A 27,678-nucleotide genomic window follows, 5' to 3' on the forward strand; every position below is an offset into this window, starting at 1 on the left:
TGTGTGTCTGTGTGTCTGTGTGTCTGTGTGTCTGTGTGTCTGTGTGTGCCTAGTTCCTACAGAGGTCTGGAATGGAGCTGCAGACGGTCATGAGATTAGGAACTGAACCTGGATCTTCTACAAGATCAACAGTGATGCAAATCACTGAGCCAACTCTCCAGTCCGTGACTTTTCTCCCATGGGTTCTGGAGGATAGACCTCAGGTCCTTATGCCTGCTCTGCAAGCCACTTGCCCACTGACCCATCTGTCTTAGCCCATGAATTTTAACCTTTAAAATACAGAACAATCAGTTGAGCAATTTGTCAAAAGAAATAATAAAAAATAAAGTTTTCCAATTGAGGAGCAGTAAAGTTGGGCCCATAAAAACTGTGGAGCCTAAAACTATGAGTGAATGTGACAGAAACTCAAAATCACAGAGGCCTAAGTGACCCGCAGCTCTCCTGGGATCTTAACCCAAGTCCCATAGACCTAGCTATATCATGACCCTTTAATTTCCTTCCTAATCCCGTGGATTTATTTGTTGCATTCCCAAAGCTGCTTATGACAGCAGGTCGGAATCCTTTATCAGATTGCCAGAAGGTTCCATGGCCCCAACATTTTTCTAAGATTCTCTGTATTCAGTCCTTGTCTGAAGCAGTTTTTCATTCGTTTATTTATCTCTTATTAAATGTCAGGCATTTGGGCCCTAGTGATACAGCATTCCAAATAAATTAGCATCCAGGGACAAGAAACACAAATAAACAAGCTATCTTACCCCTCGGGCTGCAGCTTCTTCTTTGGAAAAAAAAAAGAAGAAGAAAAGATAAATGGGAGACAAAGACGTGGATGCTTCTTTAGATGTAATAGTCGATGGTTTCCTCACCTGGGTCATAGGGACAGAAAAGGGGGCTCAAGGTAAAGTAGTAAAATGTAAACAAAGGGACTGGGCCTGATGACTCTGGCAGGGCATGTGCTTAGATTGTCCCCCAAACTGAACTGGCTGTCATCATAAATCACTCATAAATTATTAAGGATGCCTACCTTCCATTGGTGTATGTATGCAGTTTTAGAAAAATCCAGCAACTTGTTATTCAGTAAAAATACCTTTCTCACTTAAAAATCCAAGATTAGGTCCACAGAGGTAAGTCATCAGGAGGGTAAAGGCCCGTGGAGCCGAGCTGGAAGATTCGAGTTCAGACCTTTCTGGTGCCACCAACACCTTATTTATAACTCTCTGGAAGTGACATGCATTAGTTATTTGTTTGTTACTGATAAAATATTAAACTAGGCATAGAGACGTAACTCAGAGGGTAAAGATGTCTGCCAACAAGAGTGGTGACCCGAGTTCAGTTGCTAGATTCCACATGGAAGAAGGACAGAACTCCCTCCTGAAGGTTGTCCTCTGACCTCTGTGTGCATGCTATGAACCTGGGTCCCATCGGGAACAGCAAGGGCTCTAGACCACTGAGCTATCGCTCCAGATCCTTGGCGATTTATTTTCAATCAGTTGTTGGGCTTATGGTTTTATGCATCATAAGATCTTTGTAGGTCTACCAGTGACCTAGACGACAGAAAGTCAGCATTTCCAGAGTGAAAAGAAAAACAAAAGTCACAGATGGGAAGCTTCTATGCAGATCAGGGAAGTTTTACAACTGATACATTAAAAATGAAGTGTCATGTGACTTATCCTGTCTTAATCCATTTGAAGTGGATTCTAAGTCAGTAACATCCATTTGTCCTGATTTCACTATACTAAGATTTTTTTCTCTCTCTCTTACATATAAGCTGCTTTGGAAAAAGCCTCTTTAAAAGACAAATTGTCCAATAGGAGCACAGAAAAGCCTTCTGGATATTCCTGGAAAGATTAGGATATCATTTCATATTAGAACAACGAACAGCAAAAGTAAAGAAAGACAGTATTGTGTTAATAGCTTACAACCATTTTTACAGCCAAGACTCCTTTATCCCTTGGTATTAACCTGTGTCCAACCTGTAAAGCTGACAGGCTGGAGGTCCCTGACCACAGTGCCCTCTTCTGTCTGGGAGGTACTTTTGCAGATGGGAGGAAAGAAAATTAGCTGGCCATTAATTCGTCACTACAAGGGCTGCCAACCCCATTAGTGTTCCAAATGTAAAACTGGATTAACCTTAAATGATCTCAGTGGAAGAAAAGTAGCTCAACAGTCATGGACCGGGAAAGAAAACGTCAAAGGCTAGAGTTTTCATTTTCTATGGCCACTTTTAACCAATGCATTTTGAAACAAAAGTTTTAATTATTTATTTCTTTAGTCATGTCAGCATCTCAGAATACAGACAGACCCTGCTATCATACAATAGATCTTTATTTAAGGCTCTCTGTAATAGTCCTCCTCTTGATATCAGGTTTCTCTTCCTTAAGTTAAATACCAGTAGCTTCTTTAACTATTGTACATAGGCAGAAACTTCTCAAGCAAACAATGGCAGCTACTCACTAGGCAAGGGCAGGTGACCTTACTTGGATTTCAGCATTTGATTCTCCTCATGCCCCCGTGTTAGCTGAACAATTCATAATTCCCATACTGCAGATGAAGAAACTGAGGACTCGAGGAACTATACTTGGGGCCTGGAGATGTGGCCCAGCTAAGAGTGCTTATCTAGCATGTCCAAGACCTTGTACCGCAAATGCCAGTACCGCATAAAGCAGGCACGGTGCCACATCTGTCATCCTGACACTTGGTAGGTGGGGGTTATAAGGTCAGCGTCCTTCCTGACTTCACAGCCAGTTCCAAGCCTGCCTAGGTATTCAAAGCGCTTTCACTACCTTCTTCCTTATTTTCATTCATTTTCTAAAAGCATCTGCCCTGAGTCCAACACACACATCTATGAACATATCACCACAGTATTCAACAAGGATGTCTTCAGCCACCAAGTAATACTGACGGTCCTAGAACTGTTGGGAGGAAACCTTTCATGGTGGAGCCTAGAAGGAAGGAGTTACATGATTGGGGCTGTGCCCCTGACAGAGAGGATTGTTATCTCTTTCTACTTCTGTCCTCACCGTGAGGGGAGAAGGCTTGTTCCACCATCTCTCTCTCCTCCATCTCGCCCTGACATAATGCTCTGTCACACCACAGGCCCATAGCAATGGGGTCTAGTGGCCACAGAATGGAACCTCCAAAACTCTGAGTCAAAACTAGTGTTCCCTTATTTTAAGTTAGCCTGTCTCGGGTACCTGTCACACTGGCAGAAAGCTAGCTGCATGGTTTGGTTGCGCCATTACTTATCTGAGAGCAGAAAGCATGGACAGTGTGGTCTCGGAGATTCCTTCTTTCTGTTCTAGGCGGGGTTCTGTGAATATGAACAATAAAAGCACTGGCCCCATTGGCACAGGAGAGTGGAACCCCAGCAATATGGCTTGCCACTCTGGGAATCTCTCTAAGGGCTATCCAGAACTGAGTTTCGTAGCTAATGCCCATGAGCCTAGTACTCAAGAACTGAGGCAAAAAATAAAATAAAAAGTAAAAAAAAAAAAAAAAAAAAAAAAAAGCTCACCATTAGTTTAAGGATATCTTGGCCTACACAATGAACATAAGGCCAACATTGACTATATAGTGTAAGACCATGTCTCAAAATCATACACACACATACACACATATGTTTATAGTTATATATAACATAAATAAATACATTTATGCATTTATATATGTACATTTATATTATATACCTTTTATGTTTGTTTTATATCTAATATAGTTTTTATATTACATCTAATATAAATTATTTATGTCTTATACATATATATTAAAAATATATTAGGGATATAAAGACTACTCAGGAAAATGAAGTCTAGTACTTGGGCAAAATGCAACTTAGAAACTAGTAGTAAATTTTAATGACTCAGGTTTATTTATTTCCAAAGGCCAGGAATTGCATGTGTCATTTTTTTGTCACTTATTCCTGAAGTCTTTTATCACTCAACGAACACTCAATTGCCTTACCTCACTGCCTCTCACAATAAAGTCTAGACTCGGTGCTCCCATTAGCACCAACCTTACTTTATAGACAGCTAATCCAGAGGCCAGGGGGCCAGTTCTAGACCCCCCCAGGCTGATAGCTGTAGAAGCAGTGTTAGAAGTCTAGTGTTTTGAGGTTCTGAATACTCCTACTCCTCTGATGGATAACGAAACCCCCCTATCCAATCAATTCTGCTACAAGGCATGAAGTACAAGCTGGAAAACTACAACGGATGGGGACCGTCAGGTCCAAATCAAGTGAAAACAGGTTTGGAGTATTGCGCCGAAGGGGGCATGAGGTGTTTCACTTGCCATTGGGTTCTCAGCCCAGCTAAACTTGAAATGTTTAAACTTGAAACCTTCTGATCAGGGCGCATCACCCTCATGGCACAGCTCTGGTACACGTCAGGGCCTTAATAATGTATACTTTAATAAGCCGCACAGCCTCATGGCACTAGAAACTTACACAGGGACAATGTGGACACAAAAGAGGAAGATGGCTCCAGGCCTCCCACCATTAAGCAGGGGCAGACTCACCAAACAGTGCCATTTGCCTGCCCATGACAGGAGTCCCTGTTAAGCCATCCCCCTAGCACCACCACTTTGTACACAGGAAACCAGGTCTTCTTCCTAGGAACACTTGAGAATGAACTCAACTCGTTGGTGCATTGAAAGTGACTTTGTTACCAAGCCCACCCTGTTTCAGTCTTGGGTGTAAGTGTGTGTGTGTGTGTGTGTGTGTGTGTGTGTGTGTGTGTCCGTGTGCCTGAAAGCATGTATGCAGATGTATGTGTGCATGTGTGTGTGTGTGTGTGTGTGTGTGTGTGTTCATGTGGAGGTCAGAAGTCAACTTCAGGAGTCATTCTTCAAATGCCATCCAGTTATTGGGATAGGGTCACGCTGGCCTGAAGCTCACCAAGTAGGCTAGGCTGACTGGCAAGCAAGCACCAAGAATCCGCCCAACTCTGATTCACCATGTTTGGGACAAGTGTGTTATCATGTCCTGCTTTTTTATATAGATTTTGGACCCTGACCTCGTGTCCTAATGTTTCCACACAAGTACTTGATTAACTGATTTGTTTCCCTAGGTTCCATTTCCATATTTACAAAGTAATAGGGCACCCTAAAAACTCTGATCTACAGTGTTGGAGATTCATTGCCTCTCACCGTAGACTCTTTAATATAATGATTATTTCACAGTGACCTACAATGCCACATCTTTCTTTCCATTACCATCTACTAATCCCTCTGGGATACTTTATGTAAATATTCATGAAAAACTTTAAAAATGTTATTTTTTTCTGTTTCTCCTAGTTGTCACCAGCTCTCAAATTGACAGAGCTCAGAATCATCCAAGGGAATCCCAGTTGGGAATTGCCTTGGTCAGATGGGCCTGTAATGATTGGGGGGGGGGGGCAGGACTGCTAATTGAGGTGGGAGGGGCCTAGCCCACTATGGGCAGTGTCATCCTTAGGAAGGTGATCCTGGGTTTGCATAATAAAGCTAATTTAGCAAGGAGCCAGTGGGGAGTAATCCAGGAAGATCTTTTCCTTTGTGGTTTCTACTTCAAGTTCTTGCCTTGACCTCTAAGATGAAATAAACCTTTTCCTCCTCAAGTCATTTTGGCCATGGTGTTTATCTCAGCAACAGAAAAGCAAGATAGAATAACATCTAATTAGTGGCTCGATCTTTAGAGAGTAGCTCAGTAGTAGAGTACAGTTCAGAAGTAGAGGGTTTGCCTAGCATACACAAGGAGCTGGGTTGAATACTCAATCCTGTAAGAGAGAAATGTAATGTTTAGCTGAGCATGCTGGTGATGGTCTACCATGCCAGCAATGGAAGATAAGGTAGATGATGAGCTCAAGGTTGGCCTGGTCTCTCAAAACAAACTAATAAATAAAATTACAAAAAGAACCAGAAAATATTGTATATATCTACCTTTTCATGGATTTCATTCTTTGAACTTCTGTACATAATTATTCTTTAGATCAGAAACACTACAACCTATTAAATATATTAAATCCATAATTGCCTTATCATAAAAAACTAAAGAAATACATCCGACTAACTAATATCTTCATGTTCCTACTCTTAGCCACTACTACCCTTTGAATTGAGGCAGTGCCATTAACAGACGAGCTGCTACTTAAAGGTGTCTCACACAATTACTATCACAGGTTTCAAAATAAGGAGCGAGAACCGACTTGATACAACCTTTACATGAGACACAAAACAAAGACCACAGAACTTGAAATTCCCGATTAGACTCGTTTACATTCTATTAATAAAAGAATCCAAGAGCAGGCACCATCAGCCTCATGAATATGCATATCAAGGTCTGGAGGGAAGCTGGCTCAAACAGACCCAGGGAGCCATCCTCCCCTTAAGGCCACAGACATCTCCCTCTCTTCTCAGGAGTTATTTATAACTCACCAGCTAGAGGCACAAGCCTTTATGAACTGTCTCCCTAGCTTTGCTTGCTCATAAGCACATTTCCTACCAAGCATCACTTCATCTCCGGCTCTCAGCAGAGCATCAAGCACGCAGCCCTGTCCCCACACTTACCAAGTACCTTTCTGAGGACACGCTGACCAAGATGAGGTCATCTCCAACACGTACTTTTTCTCCTTCTGATCTCTGCTTAGAGGCAGGATGTATGGTCCACCAGCAAGCCTCCCCTGCGAGTCATAGAATTAAAACACAGAGAAGACCCAGTTAATTTAAGATCCATTCCCTCTCCAGATGACACCACTCATGGGACTTTCAGAAATGCATGACTTCATGCAAATTAATCTCTTGGATCTTGGAAATGAGAAGAACACAGCCAAACTCACTTAGGGTAGGACATACTGAAATGCAACCTTTCTCTCAATGGGAAATGGGTGTGGCAGTTTGGTATCATTTCCCCAATAAAAACTGCTGAAAAGGGACATGTATTTACATATGTTAATAAGGTCTAGATGTTCCAGTTAGCCAGAGTGATTTCATTCCCTAAACAATCTTATTAAAAATTAATATGCATTCATGCGATTTTCATCAGAAGAAATTTTTGTTTTCTATTGGGGTAGTTGCAGTGCAAGTGTTCTTTTGTTGATTCAAAAAAAACGACACAAAGGATTGCTATCTTAAGTCTCATGACCATGTCTTTCCTGTTTGCTTTATTTCCTTATATAATGCATTAATTAGTTCCGAATAATCTGGGACTCTTAGTACAGAGAGATGCACTGTAAGAGCTGATATACATGAAAACAAATCCATCTAAGGCAAGTCAAGCAGCATCAAAAAGCACACATCCATCCGCTTTCCTTAGTCCCATCACCCAAACCAGAAGCAGCCAGGCTGCCTAGCCACAGTCCCTGGGAAGTCCTGAGCCCATGGTGGTCTCTGACAATGCCAGTTGTGCTCTGGCGGTCCCTTCATCTTCAGTCATCGTTCTCCTCCCCTACCAAGCTCCATTATTATTCCTTGTTTTGAGCTTTTTTCATTTTTACTCACTTGTGTGTGTATACAACAAACCATATCATGTGTGCGTGCGTGACTGTATCAGAGGACAGCTTGCAAGAGTCAATGCTTTCCCTGTACCAGGTGGAATCTGGGGATCGGACTGCCAGGCTCGCGCTAAGCCATCTCGCTCGTCCTTTATTATTTTCTCTATAGTATTCCTTTTTTCTGAACTAACTCCCTGATGCCAGAACATGTGTGCCTTTTGTACCTTGGGGTTTTCCCAGGTCCTGCCACCACACTGCAGCACTCAGCGATTAATTTATATGGATGAGTGGAATCATCTGAGATACATCCTAGGAACTCATGTCGTCTGTGCAGAACCTGGGCTGAAGCTGTTCTCCCTCGAGCCATCCCAACTGCACATCACCAGGGAGACTTCTGCACTTCATTCACTCTCCCAAGCTTTGACAGTGTAACTACTCTTTCTCAGTCACTGCCTCAGTAATTGAAAAGTCATCCACACAAAGAAAAAAAAATCATCTGCCTTGTGAGTTTAATTCTGATGAGGACAAACAGAAAACAAAGGGCAAATGACATGGTGATTCAGTAACTCACAGAAAAAGCAGAACGTGGGGAAGAAGCAGGGTAGAATAAAGGCTCGGGAGACAGGGGTGGACTCTGGGTTTGGAGGAGGACTCAGATGGGAGGTCTCATATGGGAGGACTCATATGGGAGGCTGACGGCTGTGCTATTCTACCACAAAATCAGCTCAGTATATAAAAATACATGTTCTCGATCATGTGTTTCAGTCTTCAAACCAGATTTTTTTTTTACTCTTTGCTAAAATACATTAAGTTTAAAAAAAAAAACTGAGAAACTAGAAAAATAGAGAAATGAACATATAGAAAATGAAGTATATATCTGAATATTATTTTTATCTTCTTATGCCCAGGATGATAAAAATTATTGAAAGTTAACATGGTTCATTATATTTTTTTTTCATTTTCATCATTGTTATTTTGTGAAATTTTAGTTGTAAGAAGACCCACTTTTAATGACTGATTACATCGAATGTAAACACGTACCTTACGCATGAGCACCATGTGCTGCTTTGCTATCTGCGTGAAAGGTCTTAGTCTAACACCAGGATGGAGACGGCTCTGCTCAACCTTTGTGTGTGCAGGGAAAGGTTTCAATTCTTTTCCTCTTCCTTGCTGAAGTTTTCGGGTCGTAAAACTGCTATCAGTATCGAACGCCCAAAACTTTGTGTATGCGTGTTACGTGGGTTGTTTTATGGTGTTAGGGAGAGAATCCAGGACCTTGCAACATATCAGCACTCTATCACTGAGCTACATCTATACTGACAATGTACTTTTAAAAGGGATCAGTGGGTGAGCAGTGAGTGGACCATCTAGTCTCTACCATGGAAGAGCTGCACAGTAAAAATTGGATACTGTCTTTCCATACCTTTTTCTACTTGGTATCTTACTTTTTTTCTTTATTTTTGTGATATTGAAGATTGAACCCAGGAGCTCCTCATAAGGTAGGCAAGGGCCCTACCACTGAGTAGCACCCCTAGCTCTGTTACAAAAGCTTCATTCTAGAAGCCATGCCTTTTCCTGCTGGTCATAAAAGACAAAATGGTCTAATGGGGCACAGCGAGTCAACGGAGAAGATGCAGATGAGGAAGAACGAGAATGTGCAAATCCCTTCTGCTTTTGTATTTGGGATTCGCAAAGGGGTTGACCATGTTTGTGTATTTCAATCCTTCCAAACTAGAGAAGTGCCTGTCTGTTTGGACACGTAGCACAGCAGAGCGCTGAGGCAGAGCAGCAAAGAATTTCATGTTCTGCTTTTGAGTTTGAGTGTTAACACTAAGCACACCGCTATCTTACACCTGAAGATATTTTAAGATGAATGATTACGAGCCAGGGAGGGATACTTTACACAGTGTTCAGTGAACATCAGCAGGCTTCACACAACTAGTCCATCATTTGGTACAGACTGGGGTTTTTTCCTCTATCAATCCATAAGAAGAAAAGACATGACGTCACCAATAACCTAAGAGCAATCAAGCAGGAGGAAAAACACACTCTCTCAATCTACCAAAAATGCCAGGGAGAAAATCATTTTCCTGACTGTTATAAAAACAACCATCTTATATGTCTCTGACCATGTCTAGGCAGCTTCTTTCCAAACCACGTCTCATTACAGTACATGGTACTCACCTGTGGTATCCTCTTGAAGACCAACATCGAAGGCCAGTTTGTCAGTGGAAGACCGGGAAGTGGAGAGACAGCAAAGATACTAAAAACACAAGATCAGGCATCACCACAAGATGTCGACAGTCCGACCGAGACTATAGTGGTTAACACAGCACTAAACATGGATGAACAAAGACATCTATGATCTATGGACTAGAGTCTTAAAGGCATAGACCCATACATGGTCTACCTGAGCCATACAGTTGTTCTACTTTTAGTTTTTTGGAGGAGCCCCCACACTGATTTCCACAGTGTTGTGTAAGTTTACAGTACCACAGTCGGCACATAAGAGTTCCTGTCTCCCCACAACCTCACAAGCATTTGCTGTCATGTTTTTTTTTTCTTTCTTGATGATAGTCATTCTTACTAAGGTGGTGGGTGATATTGGAGGGTATGAAGTAGAAGCAGGGCTGTAAGAAGGGTAGAGGAAGTGTCAATGGAGGAGAGAGGGGAAATAACAGGATAATAGAATTCACATGACATGGAAGCAGAAGAGGAGACAATTTGGAGGAAAGACCAGCCAGGGCAGGGGAGGGGCAGTAATGAGAGAGATGAATGAGAACAAAGCATAATGATGTGTGCATATGTGTGCACATGTGTGCATATGTGTATGTGCATATCACATCAAAACCTGCTATTTATTTGATAACTAAAATGAAGTGATTTTATAATGTGTACAGTCACATAGCGTCTGGTGGAGCAAGCAAGGTGTTATCATCCATCTCTGATTAGCATTTTTCTCAGATTCTTGATGCTCCTGTGAGGAATTGAGAGCTTCCAACACCTGAGGTATAGCAGCGCTTGTACAGCAAGCCTTCAGAGCAACAGGATGAAGGAAGCACGGTCCTTTGCCCTTCACAGAAGTCTAAAGCATGACCTCATCAATACAAGGAGACAAGTGACTAGGGATATGTTTGTATCTCTCGCCCTTCATGTGATATCCATGGTCCTCTGAAAACATACGCGATCTGATTAGAAAGCTGTCCCTAAAAGAAATCTGAAAACAACTCACTTTTATCTTCTACTCTTTTTTTTTTTCATTAAAAAAAAAAAAAAAAACACCCAGAATATACTTGGGAGTTCAGTTCTTCATCCTGCTAAAATGAGCACTGCATGAATATACATGTACACATTTCTCTCGGGGAACTCTGACTATCAAAACTGCATTGTCTCATCTGCTCATCCTTGGGTTGCCTCAAGTGTACATATTCTTAGATTTAAATTTTACATCATTTTCATACCAGCCATCCCCCAACTTCAAACACCTTGCTAAGTGACATATGAATGAGAACTCTAAGATGAATGTGGCGCGAGCTTAAAATACCAAAGCATCTGTGTGAAGCATGTCCTCTGCCAGCAAGAAGAGGAGCCATCAGAGGAACTCCAGAAACAATGGAGGGAATCAAGTGAGGGTGGGCCCCTCTGAAGATATGGATGGTTAATGCCAACACTACACTAATCCTCTTAAGCAGTGGTTCTCAACCGTCCTAATGCTATTGTGGTGACCATAAAACTATTTACGTGCTATTTCATATCTGTAATTTCTCTACTGTTATGAATCACAATGTAAATATCTATGTTTCCTGATGGTCATAGGTAACCCCTATGAAGGAGTCATTCAACCCCCAAAGGGCTTGCAACCTACAGGTTGAGAACCACCCCTCTTATAGAATATAGCACATCTGGATAACTGAGTGATCATGGGTATACAAAGGGCGGTGAAGGAATGGGTTTGACAATCAATCTGCGTCTTGACGGCCAAGCATGAACTTTCAACGTGACAGACAAGAGGCTCCAAGGATTACCTCAGGTAGTATTTTATCTTAGCTTAGTAAAGTATCTTACTTTCCAGAAAGGTATTTTGTGATTTATTTTTATTTTTTTTATATTATGTATATGTGTGTAAACATGAACAAAAGTAATCTTGGAGGCAACAAAAGAGTGTCAGTTTCCCTTAGAGGTGGATATCTAAATGTATTTATACATTAATAATTTAAAACAGAATTAGAAATGGAAAATAGTTAACATTTGGCTTTTATAATTGCCTCCTCTTAAAATTTGTCTATCAAATGTATTACAGGTGTTAAAAATCTATCAAAGGCAGTAAAAATAGGTACCATACCTGTTATGTCTGAATCTAACCTTCATCTTATGAATGAGAAAGCTGAGCAGGGCACAAGGGTATTAAAACTAAATCTAGACAAACTCATTATCATTGCTCAAGAGATATCATCAAAATTCTAGACAGTCTACCTGGCCCTGGATCAGCGTAGCCACACGAGAGATGAAATAAAGATGTCTACTCACCATACCACTGTAGGAATGGCGTAGCAATATGGCGTGTCCATAGAGGAGTGTCCGGTGGCCTCCACCCTGAGCAGTCTGAGGAAAGGGGAGAGAGGAAGAAAAGCATGAATGATCAAACAACCAAGTTAATAAAATGTTCTGTCTTTACTGGAAAGTTTAGTAAGACCCCAAAATATTGGAAAAGCAACGCCCCCTCCAACAAGTTCTTAAACACTAAGGAAGCAAGCCATGGAGCAAGCATCTCTACCACATCCGGAAAGGTGAACTGGGCTTCGGTGAGGAACCATTACAACTATAATCACTCACAGCCTTCTCAGTTACCTCCTGTGCTTCAGTTATACACAGGCTCCATTGGACAGGGAGACCAGGTTACCATTGCATCTAGAGACCTGATAACTACCCAGCGCTCAGCAATCACCTGGGAAGTTTTATTTCCACAAATGAGGTTTTGCAAAACCCAAAATTGGTCACACACGGTCTCGAGTATTTTAAGCTTCTCATTCTCCCAAGATTGGAGAACTTGCTAAACCACGGGGTCTTGGGCTTCCACTCAGATTCTGATTAGAGATGTCGAAGGCAGATACAGATGCACTTCATTTGACAGACTTCCCATGGAGTCATGGCCTCAAGGACCAGAGTTGGAGATGGACGAACACAGAGGACCTTGTCCTCTCTGGTGCCAGTCCCCTATTCTAAACATATCTCCTCCCTCCACCCCACATCACACTGATATGTCTTGAATTCCCAAATTCACTCTGTTGCCTTCTCTGACTTATAAATGATGCTTTCAAACTCAGTTGGTCAGCCACCTCATGCATGAAGCTCATCCAGGTTCCCTAGTGTTAGCTCTCAGCTACACCTGTATACTGGCCTCATCACTCTACTGGCAAGAACTGCCTCCCTTGACCAGAACAAGAAGTCAATGACAATGGCTTTGGTCCAGCTCTAGCTCTGAGAAAAGGTAAGAGGAGATTAACTAAACAAACATTTGCTAAGTGAAAACCTTGACTGGATGGAGCTTTCCAGGATATAGAAATGGGTGTGTATGTGTATGAAGGCCCCTTAACTCAATTAAGGTGCCTAAGAAAGAAAGAAGGGAAGAGTAATGAAATTCTGCATATGGGGTGACCCTTTTTTTTCTTAATAGGAGCCCCAACTATCTAAATTAAAAAGCTGAAGATTTATAATTTAGTAGGGGCCCATGATTTAATGAAAGATAAAATTTGACTTTACAAAATCTGTGAAAATGGTTACTCAACTTATATACAGGGGTAGGATGTGAAGAGAAGGGACTCGTCCCATTCCCATAGAGATGACTGACAGAGTTAATATTACAGAATAATGTCAAATAGATCCATAAAAGATAAATGGATAAAAATGTCCAAACTTTCAAATACAATCTAAGTGATTCTGCTGAATGTCATCTAAAAAAAGAAAACTCCTCATATAAAGTTCACAAGTCATTGTGAGACAAATTTAGCATCACTGGGCATTAGTAGGACTTTAGATTTCTAGAATCATGTAAAAACAAACAAACAAACAACAACAACAACAACAACAACAACAAAAACAGTTCACTTGTCCACTCTGGGAAATCTCATTAGTTTACAAGGCATCAATGCCCACACTTGGGCATGAACTCAATGTACATTCTATATTTACATTGTTTAGAGAAATAGTAATGGAGACTATCTATCTCTTATCCTTTGTAGGACAGGGGACCAGTTGGATTTCTACAGCCGCACTTGAGGTATTACTGTCATAAGCTTAAATATACAGGCAAACACACACACACACACAAAATCTGAATAACAATGAAGACTAATTAGAATGGATTACCAATACATGAATATTGCCGATTCTATATTCATTCTTCAATGTTGCTTTTTACAACATATGATTGCAATATATATACTGGCTCATTAATCTGTCTTTTATATTATTGATAATTGCCGCCATTAAATTCACTAACTATATAATGTCTAAACATCTTGAAGATGGCTGTAATATGCCACTTTAGAAGTTGTGTGGGAAGAAACCAGGGTGTACATGGAACCTTTTCTCTGTGGAACTCTCTACTAGCCTAATTCCAAGCTGTCATTATATGAGTTTTTTTTTTTTTTAAGGCATCAGAACTGCAGAGTAGCTCAGTGGTGGCGTGGTAAGGATTGTTACCACATGCAAGCCCTGGACGTGATTCTGAGGGAGGAGGGGAGAGAAGAAGAGGATAAAGCAGGGAAGGCGATCAGAGTGGAGAGGAAGGATGGGAGGAAGAGAAGTAAGGAACAGAGAAAGAAGGTGGTGAAGAGAACAGAAATCAGACCACAGTTCTATCATTGAGGCATAACACCTGGAGTTAACTAGTTGACCTCATCTTTCTATCTGCACAGTTTTTATGAATCAGCTCCTTCAAAGGAGCTATTAACAGATTTGGTTGATTACTGTATGCCCCTGAGGATACAGCATTGTTTAAGGGCTGAGGTAAGCAGTAAATGATTCACTGAAAATAGTAAATGCATATTCAGCAAAAAAAAAAAAAAAAAAAAAAAAAAAAAAACCTGAATTGTCAACCCAAGTTCACTGTTAATTAATATCTGCAAGGAAATGGCATGTATTCATATTTTATGCTTATCATATCTCTACAACCCAAACACTTGTCATGATATATATAATAAAGCACATAGCATCCTTTGCTTATCATTTATACTAATGTTTTCTTCTGAAAAATAAGAGCTGAGTTACTTGAATTTTGGAAGATGCCTCACATCTTTGATGAGCAGTGGCTTCAAAGAAATAAATCTGGGCCCTCTTGTCTGATGTACAGTGTCAGGTTCTTTACTATTGGTTAATGGGGCTAAACTGGGAAAAGCCACAATGCTCTGGGGTTTGGAATGGGTATGAAAGCCTTAACGAACTCAGTCAATGGATGGGCAAGAGGACTCTATTTTATTTCTTTCCTTTTCAATCTATAGCCAAGTTTCCATCCACATTTCTAGAAGCTTCTGTCTTTCAGAACGATGTCTTTCTGGGTACAAGTTGTATTAAGCCTTTACTAACTGAATACAAATAAATGTCTTTATTGCTTCTGAGGTTTTAGAATAAATCATCAAGCTTCTTGAATATTATACAATAATGTGGCTGAAACCACAAAAGCATTTTCAAGTTCATTTTCCTCTTGCAGTACCCAACATCTTCCTTCAGGGACATTACCATGTGCTTTAACCTCTCGTGTCTCTCTTGAAGAGCCTCTAGTTTTCCACTTTAGTTGGGAAATAAAATAGGCCTAAATTATTTTCATTTCTAGAACAACAAGTGTAGTGGTGGGTGCCTGTAGTTGTGGTAGTTTGAATGGGAAGTGCCTCTAGGCTAGGGTATTTGACCACTTGGAGCCCTGTTGGAAGAGGTTTCAGTGGTACAACCAGAGGAAGTATGTCACTTGAGGCCAGCTTGGAGAGTATATAGCCTCATCCTGTTTCCAGTTAATTCTCTGCTTCATGCTATGGGTGAGACATGATCTCCCAAGTCTCTGCTCCTGCCACCATGCCTGCCACTTGCTTGTCATGCCTCCTAACCCCAATCCAACCTCCATCATCCCCTTGTCCATAATGGACTCTAACCCTCTGGAACCATAAGCTAAAATGAACTCTCTCTCTCTCTCTCTCTCTCTCTCTCTCTCTCTCTCTCTCTCTCTCGTAAATTGGTCACAGGGTTTCATAACAGCAACAGAAAAGTAACCAATATGGCATTTCTTCTAATTTCCCAATGTAAGTTCCTACTAGATTCACACAAGTGTCCTCCAAAGACAAAAGGCCAGCATCCCCACAAAGGGAACATTCTAATCAGGTAATAACAAAAATACTTTAATAGGAGGAATCCCTAAAGGTGACTAACTAAAAGTAATCTGGTGCTCTATAACCCCAAAATGTCAAAAGTTGTTTCAGTTATAAAATCAAAACAGGTGATTTACATTTAAATGTTTACTATTTTATTTCATTTAAAATTTTTAAAGGAAAGCCATTGTGGAACCAAACATAAATAAAATTCATATAACCATCTTAACTTATGAAATATCACATATAACTACCTTAAAACTTATGGGATATTGCCTATGACAATACATAAAGAATAATAATACAGGTGTGCATGATGGTGCATGCCTTTAATCACAGCACTCAGTAGGCAGAGGCAGGAAGATCTCAGAGTTTAGGCCAGCCTGGTCTACAAAGTGAGTTCCAGGATATCCAGGGCTACATAGAGAAACTCTGTCTCAACAACAACTACAAACAAGACAAACCAAAATGTAGGAGTATTTCATATACACACACTAAGACACATGAATTATCACATATACCCAAACTAAGACACGTGACCCATCACATATACCCACACTAAGACAGAAACTGTAACATAGACAACAGAGGATCAGAGCCTCACCTTCATCATGAACTTCTGTGGAGACATAAGGAAAAGAGAGAAAATTATTAAATACAGATCATTTCAAGGACTTAGTTTTTAAATGACGTATTTATCAAGACTCCATTGTTCTAAGTGGAGCTATGCCAACAATAAGCAGAAAATTCACACTGCTGTTGCAACAGAACTTATATTCAACTACATGCTAGAAAAAAATGCTATAGCAAGCAAAGTCTTTGAAAAGGAATCTTTACATTAGTTCAGCTGTTTTCTGTGAAGACATGCCACACTACTGAATGCCCTGACAACGTACAACATCCAAGCACTGAGAAGATGGTATAATCTTCCATTTATTCTCTGAAAATGCTTAGATTAAAAAAAAAAAAAAAAAAAAAAAACCTTCATTCCATCTCTTTTGGTGTAAATGCAGTGATACAAGACAACTCCTCTAATCTTAGTAAAGCTGGTAGTTAAGACAAGCCTGGTTAGGAGAATCTGAAGCATGGAGCCCTGCATCCTTCATGCAAGGGACAGGAAGCAGACTCTTAGATGCTGCCTATGGTGGAAGGTGCATTTCAAAGAGAGGCACGCAAAATATTTCTCCTTTTCTTGCAATAGGGCTCCTCTCGCATACTCTTTCAGAGCCTTTTCCCCTTCTGAAGACATTACACATGCATCTTTCCTTCTCGTCACCAGATGTCCTCCAGTTTCCTGGATTCGTTTCTGGAGGGGCATACAGATGATACACATTCAAGAAGAGGGAAACTGTTTGACTTCCAAACTTAGAGCTGAAGTAAGTTCTTATGAACAGATCTAAAACATATTAAGAAAAAATATAGACATATCTCCATATCCCCAAGAAACAATCAAGGGAACATTTTCCAACATAGATATTTGTAAATATTAGCTGCTTCCCTGAACCACACATAAACAGAAATGTGTGTATAAATAAATGGAAATTCCTCTCTGAGTGATGTTTTTCATTTTCAATATTATAAGTCCAAGGGAAATCTTTAAAGAATTTTCACTCTTTCCCAGTTCTACTTCCATTGTGATTAGGGCTGCTCTGAGCTGTCGCCAAAGGCGCTTACTGCAGGCAGAGAACCATAACAGGCCCAAGTGCAAGGATAATGATGGCAGTATGCCCAGCTCTGAACAGTTATACACCTGCCTCCAGAGTTCAGAAAACATGGTGGTGAGGCAGGAGACACAAAGACCGTAAGAGCTGGGGTATGAGGAGCTGTGAAACACAAAGATGTATTCTGGACATGGCATGGCCATTACACTCAATCTGACCAGAGCTATGCAGCTCTGCACAAGGCCTGCATAGGACTGGCTCCATCAACATTTCATTATGGATAGGGAGGGACCCACGAGGCCCCACCCTTCCCTGAAGGAATACTGATGACAATCAATGGTGTGGGGGAGGGTGTCATTTTATTCAGTGGTGTAGCCACTGGGTAAGTTGCCCTTGATCCACTAAATAACCTTCTACCCCTGCTTAGTCAAGCAAATCTAATTAAACCCTGTGGACCACACACAAAGGTGGTGTGTGTGTGTGTGTGTGTGTGTGTGTGTGTGTGTGTAAATATACATATAATTTACATATATCTGTAAACATATGTATATGTGCATATATATATATATATATATATATATAATATATACTTTTTTCAGTGATAAAGAAAGGTATAGGAATGGAGTAAAATTGGCTTAAATGTATAAATGTACAGAACTGTCCAACAAGAAAACATAAAAAGAATTTTTTATTTTTGACTTAGAAAATACAGGCAGATAGTTACAAAAATGTAGCTGACACTAGTGGTGAATGACAGCAGGAAAATTACTTTCAATGCAAAACCAAAAACTATATACCTTCATGTTATCTGACAATATTAGATGTCCTGGTTAGCTGTCATTGTCAAGGTGACACAGCCTAGGGGTGTCTTAGAGGAGAAGCCTCAGGAGAGGAATTGCTTAGGTCACACTAGCCTGTGGGTATGTCTATAAGGGATTGTCTTGATTGTTAATTTTTGCAGTAGGATGAGTCACTACTATTATTCCCTAGACAGACAAGTGGTCCTGCTGTATAAGAAACCTAGTTAAGCATGAAAGAGTGTGAGTCTTCCTTATGGTTCTACCTTGACTTCCTTCAGTGATGTACTATGACCTGGAAGTATAAAATTAAGCTTTCCTCCCCAGTTGTTTTATCACAGCAATAGAGATCAAAATGATAATATTACCCAATAAGGAAATGGGAAAAATCATTTTCATGTTATACTTGAAAGAAACAAAAACATCCAACATTTTTCTGTGGCACATGATTATGAGTGGTACTGCTTGTAGATTTTAATTGAGCCAATTTAAACTGACCCACTTTGGGAATTTTCCAGTTTGATATGACCAATTCCCTAAGTTAACTACTTTACAGTGGCAGCAAGTGTTTTGACGAGTGTCCAGCAGAGATGCTCAGGTCTGATTGTCAGAATACACAGGTTAAATGACACCAAGAAGAGTAAGTCACAGAGTGGGAGGAAGACCTGGCCGTGCAATGGAAGAGAACAGACTAAATGGAATGAAGAAAGAACAGCACACATGAGACAGCATGCAGCTTTCCCTAGACACCCAAGAGCAGGAAAGACAGATTTTATCAAGACAACCTTCTTTTCCCCCACATATCTTGGATAACGTGGCCTAAGTTGTAACTATAACAGGTGATAGCATTAGAAGATATTCCAAAGTGTTCACTCATGGGCAAGAAAAAAAGCAGAATGCACTACAACGAGAGGAATGGATGTATTAGTTTGATACCCGTCCAAACACTACTTAGGTCTAGCAAAGGCAACAGCAAGCAAATCAACTAAGGGAAAGCTCTTTAAAAAGTAGAGGGCATGGTGGGAAAGGCATCTGAGGCAGAAAGATGCTGAGAGACATATCCTCTCTCAGTGCTGAGAACACCGAGTTGATGCCTAAAATACATATAATGGAAGATACACTGAATTAAATTCACTTGTGAAATTTTCTCTGGGCATAAACTAAAATTTCACTAGAGAAAGCATGGGCACGTCGCATGGGTCCTGACCCACTTCCTGTTCTGGTAGAAGGTTTTAGATGGTGTGGAAGGACTTTCAAACTTTGGGTTAGAAAAGCCACTGAATGCTCAAAGTGGGGTGAACATTTTTATGTGAGCAAGCCAGTAAGCAGCACCCCTCCATGGCCTCTATATCAGCTCCTGTCTCCAGGTTTCTACCCTGCTTGAGTTCCTGCCCTCACTGTTCTTGATAATCACAGTTTTTGAACTGTGAGTGAAATAAACCCTTTTTTCCCAAAGTTGCTCCTAGTCATGGTGTTTCATTGCAGTAACAGTAACACTAAGAAACTGTTTACATGGGAACACAAATTTTTGGTTTGTGGTGTAAAACTACATGTGGCAGTCATGCACTATCTAGGATCTCACAGATGATGGGAACGGTCCCTCCAGACAGAGCAAGAGCTGAGGCATGACTGCCCACACCTTCGCTAACATAAAAACAGAGAGAGAAATTTACTTAACACAGACAGAGGTGATGACATTGGACAGATGGCTGACTGAACTCTACAGAATTCCCTGTGGTCACCCAATGCCATAGATCTGAGAGACTCTAGGTGGTGTTCTTGGGAAACACAAATGGTTACCAGGAGAAAAACCAAGTAAAATAGCAATGCTTTATGCTGATAGCACTTAGGTACACGCACACACACACACACACACACACACACACACACCACAAAATTATGCTCAGTTTTGTCCCCAGTGCAAAGCAAGGAACAGTCACTCAGGGAACACATTCACTATTGTGAGGGTTTGTAGCTTAGCCTAGCTCTCTTTAACTGTCAGTAATGTGAAACAGTGTGAAGGCCATTCTTGGTTGTCAACCACATCTGGAAGTAAAACCCAAAAGTGGATAAACACTCGTGAGGGATTTTTGCTTAATTTGAACTAGAAAGATCCACATCTAATCTGGATCCCTGAGGTAGGAAGGCATGCCTTTGATATAGATCTTATGAGCTGGGAGAACATCAATCTAACCCAGATCTTTAATCTAATTTTAATCTATCCCAAGCCTTCTGCTAGAAGCCTATATAAGATCAGCTGATATATCCAGCCTTATAGACTGAGCAACTCCTGGATTCTTGGATTTTCCATTCCCAGACGGCCATTGTTGAATTAGCTGTACTCTGGCCAGTAAGTGATGCTAGTATGAATGTATGTATGTATGTATGTATGTATGTATGTATGTATGTATGTGTGTGAACATATATGTATATGTGTGTGTGTGTATAGCTACATACATATAGCAACTGGAAGGAGAGGAAGGAAGGGAAACAGCAGTCAGGATATAATCAAATAAACATTAATAATTCTGGGCCACTGAGATGTCTCAGCAAGTAATGCTTGCCACCAAGCCTGACTGTTACAGGAAAGAATGGATTCTATGTCTAGATGGAGCCATTCCCTTGTCCCTCCCTTAAGTTAATTCTGTTGGGCAGGTTCCCCTAGAAAGGTGAGTTCTTCGTTAGATAATGCACTCTGTCCCAGAATCCCACCCCAGTGTAGCTCCTACCAGACCCCATGATGCTAAGCTGGGTCTGCCTGCCTTTCTAAGTCCTGACTCAGAAAAGTGTAACTATTTCTATTTCTTTTTTTCTCTGATTCTCTTTCTGATGTTTGCCAGAGCCTATTGTGCCTTCTCTGGTGTGTGAGCTCTCTCTCTCTCTCTCTCTCTCTCTCTCTCTCTCTCTCTCTCTCTCTCTCTCTCTCTCTCTCATCGACCTCATTGCTATTTACTGATATTCAACACCAGTTTATCACAAACAAATACAGCATTTTCCCTTGTCTCCATTTCCCTCTTCAGGGGAAGGTTTGTGATTTATAATTTGCCTGCCCTGGGGCTTTTGTTTTAAAATTTTCTAATATTCTTAACTTCCTTATTATTCCTATAAAGTTCCCCTCCTTACTATGTGGCTGACTGCTACCATGTGAGTGACCTCCAAGTTGGCTCATCTCCTCCACTGACCTCCTCAGTCATCTTCAAATCCACAGTGCACTTGCCCTGGGGAATTCTTTTACGTTCTCGTAATTTATCCTTGAACTTCTGCTTGACTTCCAGCTTAATATTGTTTATTAGTGAGACTGAGAACCCACCAGAGTGGACTCTGATTTCCCTGGTATCACTGGTGACCCCACTTGAACTCCCCAAGATTTCCAGTCACACTTCTTCCCTGCCCCTTAATTCTTTAACTGGCAGAGAAAAAGAACCCATTTCTATACCCGTAGGAGAAAGGCGTCATCCAGAATTAAGTTTTAATGGAACTTACATGGTAGAAGGAGAGAACCAGTTCCCGCCAGTTAACCTTCACTCATGCACTGTGGTGCTTGTACCCCACAAAACACACACACACACACACACACACACACACACACACTCACACACACACACACACACTCAAACTCACACTCACACTCACACACACACATACTATGAATGAATGAATGAATGAATGAATTGATGGATTAATGAATGAATGAAACAATTATTTTTAAATTATTACTCATATCTAAGAATCTCTTTTATAACCTTTATGTACATTTTTACTGGAAGATGCCCCCAAAAGTGTCTAGACAGAGAGTTGGCAACCAAGGAACGTGCACTAAGGAAGCTTATTATTTAAAGGATCTGAATGTAAGACTGAGGGAGGTGTAGGATTGGGAGAAGCTCTATATGAGTTCCTCGTTGAGAATCTAAAACACCCTGCTTCATCCAGAAGATGCTCAAAGTCAGACCTTAATGACATCCTGTCTCTCCTCTTGTGACTAGATGCAAGAATTTGCCATAATGTTCCATCTCCCACTTCCCTGCTCTTCCCTGGGAATGAAGCAGCTTCACTGTGTTGAGAAAAAGAAGTTTCTACATCATCAAGGATTTGGGTGTGCCGGTGGCTGTATTTAATTAATGATACTTATAATGTTTTAGAGTATAAACATCATCTAACATGAATAATCCTAAGTTCAAAGTTTACCCATTATATATCACAGAATAACATCTACAGATGTAGTATTTGTGGGAAATGTCAACTACTGCTATTATGATGAACATATTTCATATGCTTTGTTGACTTTCTAAGGCTTCCCTACTGAAAATATCTAATACTTCATGATAAGAAGGGTAAGTGATTACATGCACTAGGGAGCATCGAAACAGGGTTTAGCCTTCAACCCATAAAGAACGTAACACCTCCCACAGTCACACTTCTGTGTCAATCACGTTGCCAGCACTCTGTGTCAGTTATTGTCATCTGGTTAAGCATGTATGTGTGGGTATGCTTTAAAAGAATGCAGCATACTTTAGAGCAGATATGTGTCAACTATTGTCATTTCCAACCTATCAATAACTCGGGACAGACAGCATTTAAATGGTCTGTTTTTGCTTCTGGCTGAAACAGAATTGACAGAAATATGTTTTCATAATTGCCTAGTTCTGCTTCAGAAGGAAATAAATGGTGCTGATAAGTGAGAGTAAGACCTGGCATTCTGTCACAGAGACACATGCATGCATTAGAGTGCTCAGGAATGCCTGAACTAAGAAGTCAATAGCTACCTACAGCTTCCTTCTTTTCCCAGCTTGTCTCAGAAGAGAATTTTTCTTGATACAAATGCTACAGTTACCCTTATGTAATATATATGGGTCAAAACAACTGAAGACACATGAAGTCTAAGTTGCATACCAAGACTGCCACCGACAAACCAATAATCATCTACCTCGGGAGACAGAATGCTTTATATATTTTGAGCATGAGTGAACTTGATAAGGTTTTTCACATACCCCCATATGATAGCTGAGTCTGGATCGATTTGTATTGTGAAGTTAGAAAACATTTTAAGTGATTTTATATTTTAATATGTATAGCAATGTAAATTTTAAAAAATTAGATGGAAGGAGTCACTTGACCTACAAATATTATATCATATGTGACAATTTCAATATAGTTTATTCTCTTCTTATTTCCTACCACAACCTGAAATCCTTGGCTTTCATGTTGGAAACTGTCATGGTTTGAATATGCTTGGTCCAGGGAGTGGCACTATTTGGAAGTATGGCCTTGTTGGAGTAGGTGTGTCACTGTAGGCATGGGCTTAAGACCCTCACCCTAGCTGCCTAGAAGTCAGTATTCCACTAGCTGCCTTCAGATAAAGATGTAGAACTCTCAGCTCCTCTGTACCACACCTGCCTGGATGTTGCCCTGCTCCCACCTTGATGATAATGGTCTGAATCTCTGAACCTGTAAGCAGCCCCAATTAAATGTTGTCCTTTATAAGACTTGCCTTGGTCATGGTGTCTATGCATAGCAGTAAAGCCCTAACTAAGAGAGAAGTCAACACCAAGGTTAGGAAAAGGGCAGGGGAGGATAGGGTAGGAGAAAATAATAGTTAAATATTCTCTACACCAAGACTCAGAAATAGCATTCTCTTTATAACATGTGAAGGGTTATATTGTATAACTCAATGGATTTATGTTTAAACAAGTACAAAAATGCTCCAAAAAAGAAAGGGGAAAAGTTGAAGACTGGGGGAAGAAGAGGGGGAGAAAAGGATGAAGGAAAGAAAGATAAGAAGGGAGTCAAGGAGTGACAGAAACAGAAGAGGAAAGAGAAATAGAGGGATGAGGAAATGGACAGAGGAAAGAGGTAAAGAGGAGAGGCAAGGACAAAAGAAAGGGAGGGGAGGAGAAGAGGGGGGAGATGGAGAGTAGGGAAGGGAGCGAGAGAAGGGAGCAAGGGAAGGGAGAGAGGGAAGGGAGCGAGGGAAGGGACGGGAGAATAAGAGGAGAGGGGTGAAAGAAATGAGAAAGAGAAGGAAAATGAAGAGAAATAGTCAGAGGGAAGAAAAACGAGGGGAATAAGGGAGAGAGGAGGAGAAAGGGAAGAAGAAAGGGAAGTAAATAGAGGGAAGGGTGTAAGAGTGAAGGAAAAGATGAAGGAAGAGGAGAGAGGGAGGGAAGGAGAGAGGAAGGAGAAAGGGGAAGAAGGAAGAAGAAAGGGAAAGACAGGAGCACAAGGGAAAGACAGATCAGAGAAGGGAAAGAGAGGGAAGGAGAAGAGGAGAGAGGGAGGAAAAGCAAAAGGGAGGAGTGAAGAACAGAGGGAATGGGAGGAAAAGAACAAGTTCCAGGGAAGAAAGGAGAGGGGTAGGGAAGAGGAGCTTGAACCTTGATGAAGCTATTCAGGTGCACAATACAAGAAAATCCAGAGGCACCATTTTAACTTCCTATAATATATATATATATATGCATATATAAATATGTTTATGGTTTATAAGGTTCCTAAGAGCTTTATCTGGCCTGCTGAAGGCATGGTATGCAAGCCAGTATAGTACATATGAAAATGGGGAACCCATGAAAGAAAAGAGCAATGGCACCCATCTCACTGTTGACCGCCACCCAGCCAGGTGCCAAAGGAGCATGGTGAGAGTCCACCTGCTTCCATCAACAGACCATCTACTCAAGCAGGCTGTCAGCAGGCAACAGGCCGAGAAGAAAGCCATCTTAGATAAAGAAGGATTAGACGGGGAGTCTTGCCTCCCTTCAGGGAGCATCACAGTGCCCTCGCCACAAGCCAAGTAATATCAGGTTCACTCTTGTCCCCAGGAGCTGGAACCCAGTAGACTAGTGATTCATGAAAACCAAAGGCTGAAAGGATCCATATAGTTCCTATGGAGTAGCATCTGGGAACAGACTGCACTGCCCACAAACATCTTGGGCAGCCCGGGCAGATCTAGTATAAGACTGTCCTAGGACACAACAAGAGAGGGTGATCACCCAGACCAGACAGAATAGAAGCATGAGACTGTAGCAGGAGAATCAACATCCATGATGGAAGCTCCCCAAAGATGTCCAGCAAGACCCTGGAAAATGAAATGACTCTGGAATCAGAAGCCTTGAGTTCTTCTCTTTCCAGCACACATGGAAAGGATATAGAACAGGATCATGAAAACCTGGCAGGGCACAGTAGAGGTTACTTCTCATACCCATTGCCTCAGGGATGTGGCCAGAGTGACCTGGGATCCCTAACTAAGCAAAACTTCAGAGAGCCAGAGGTTTGTCCTAGTAAGGCATCATGATAACTGCCATGACTAGTGTGATAGAAATGACCATGGCACACTACATCTGTGGCTATGAGTAAGACTATAGTAATTGGACACAGGGACATAGAAGAATGCACCCCACAGAGCAAAGTGAGCAGATCCTATACATTGCTATGTATACCAATTACTTCCAAGATTAAAAAAAAAAAAAAAAACATCCTGCAGGCGAAGCTGATTAAAAGGCAGAGTTTTCCAAAGGGAGGTGAAACATTTTGTCCTTCAGAGAAACTTGTTAAAACTCAGAAAGTAAACAACACAAAGCCTTCAGGAAGTTCCTGAACCTGAGCAGATTCTCTAGATCCCTCCCTCCCAAAACATGTATAAGTAGTAAGGGTTGCTGAGACTCACTATGAGATCATTTGAGTTGCCTGGAAGAGACTCTTTCTAACCTGCAGAGCTCCCTCCTCTGGGAGGGCCCATTTTTGGTTGTGCAGGAATACAAACCCTGACTAAGACAGGGAGGGATTAATCAAGGAGGTGTCATAGCTATGCTTGCAAAGAGTCTATTGCCCACCAGGAAAAGTTTGAGCATGGGTCAGAATTTCTCACAGAGGAAAGTATCCATACAATTTTAGATTTGGGGGAACAGAGAAAAGGATAGCCAGGCAAGTCAGCAGTAATTTAAGATATGGTAGGTTTAAATTTTCCTAGTACTATATATAATATGTATGTTCTCAAAGAGCAGTATAGATGTCATCAACATGGAAGCGGTAAGTTTCACCATTAGAAATTGCTCAGATGTAAGTGGCTACAAGAGGAACCAAGAGAGGAAGAAACTGGGACCATCCACATGGACTTGCAGTTTTCAGGGATCGCTTTGAAAGGCCCCTGGGACAGAGGGGGGCAAGGTGAGGAAACACCAAACACTGTACTAAAAAAAGCAGATGGTCCTCAAGATAAAGATGAAGAAAAGCAGGCCCCAAATAACGATGGATGTTCACGGCAAAATGGAGTAGCACCAGCAACGTCAGTCTGTCTCCAGAGACTCCGCCTATAAAGTTAAAAGCAAGTCAAAGCAACACACTAAGGAAAGGTGTCACCGCTTTGTACTGGGGGACAAACTGGGTGGGGATATCAGCCCTGCCGTGAATGATCTACCCTTGAACCTTGGAGTATTAACAGAAGGGACCTGGATTCTTTGGTAAATGTATCTAAGCTGATCCCTGCTCTTCTTTTTTTCCTCCTGCTCACCCACACCTCATTTCCCTGTCTCTCTTTTCTTTCCTTACCAATTTTTCCTAACCAATGAAGAAACCGATGCCATTGTACCATGACATAAGTCACTAACAATGCTGCCCTCAGACTGTCCCCAGGCATCTGTAACTACCCTTCTGTAGGGTAAATCCATTCGATTTTCCTCTTCGTTTTTCAAGTTTGCCTTGCAGTTTTCTCTACAAAACATGGAAGAACACTGAACCTGCACTGAAGCATTTTTGAGATGGAACATTCACTTCTGTTTAACAAGACATATTGAATATTAGAAACAAAAGCGTTCCCGTGGCCAGAGACACACTGACATTTGTATAATTAAGGCCAATTATGTAAAAACAATCTGGTTTGGGAGTGGAGAATCCTTTGAAGGAGCCCGTTGATGGTGATGATAATTCAGAAACACAAAAGGTGCTAACTGGTGACCTGTGAAATGTATTCATTGTAGCCGAGCAGTTAGTTCAAACACTGAAGGAAGCTATGCTAGGAAGCAAAATTAAAAAGCTCAGAGGCAGCTGCGAGCATGCGCTTTTCAGCCACAAAAGTCCTTTGTAAATGCAGGGGAACACATACCCATTTTTCCACATCCACCTGCTGTGGAAAGAAAAAGCCGAAAAAAAATTTTAAAAAACAAAAACAAAACAGAAGCTCCTAATAATGTTTCTGTTGACGGCTGCCTAAGTCAACTAAATGTGACCCCCAGACCCAAAAACCACTTCCTGTTTTAAAGAACACACAACAGTGTTCAAACTTTTCATTACCAGCAGTTCACCTCAGTGCACAAAAGCAATCTCAGTTAATGAAGCAGTCCCACGGGTATTCTGCTAAAAATGAAGGAGGTCCAGAAGACAGCCCAGTGAACTCGAGGGCGAGCTGAGCTGTGATGGG

The 27,678-nt window shown here is 41.1% G+C and overlaps 1 protein-coding gene across 9 annotated transcripts in view; it reads right to left on the minus strand.

Annotated features, from left to right (window-relative positions):
• The window catches only part of Ryr2 (ryanodine receptor 2), a 557,252-nt gene that overhangs the window by 319,401 nt on the left and 210,173 nt on the right, over positions 1-27,678 (minus strand). For 6 of the 9 annotated variants that reach the window (XM_029547436.1, XM_029547432.1, XM_029547433.1 and 3 more), the window contains exons 4-8: positions 27,364-27,384; positions 16,422-16,436; positions 11,988-12,062; positions 9,645-9,723; positions 6,538-6,650 (exon numbers count right to left, since the gene is read on the minus strand). In XM_029547436.1, the coding sequence (XP_029403296.1) occupies positions 6,538-6,650; positions 9,645-9,723; positions 11,988-12,062; positions 16,422-16,436; positions 27,364-27,384 (303 nt within the window). The remainder of the gene's footprint in view (positions 1-6,537; positions 6,651-9,644; positions 9,724-11,987; positions 12,063-16,421; positions 16,437-27,363; positions 27,385-27,678) is intronic. The other 3 variants (XM_029547437.1, XM_029547435.1, XM_029547431.1) reach the window with 1 other exon arrangement.

Source organism: Mus pahari, chromosome 16, assembly GCF_900095145.1.
Source record: "Mus pahari chromosome 16, PAHARI_EIJ_v1.1, whole genome shotgun sequence".
In the NCBI taxonomy this organism is placed as follows: Eukaryota; Metazoa; Chordata; class Mammalia; order Rodentia; family Muridae; genus Mus; species Mus pahari.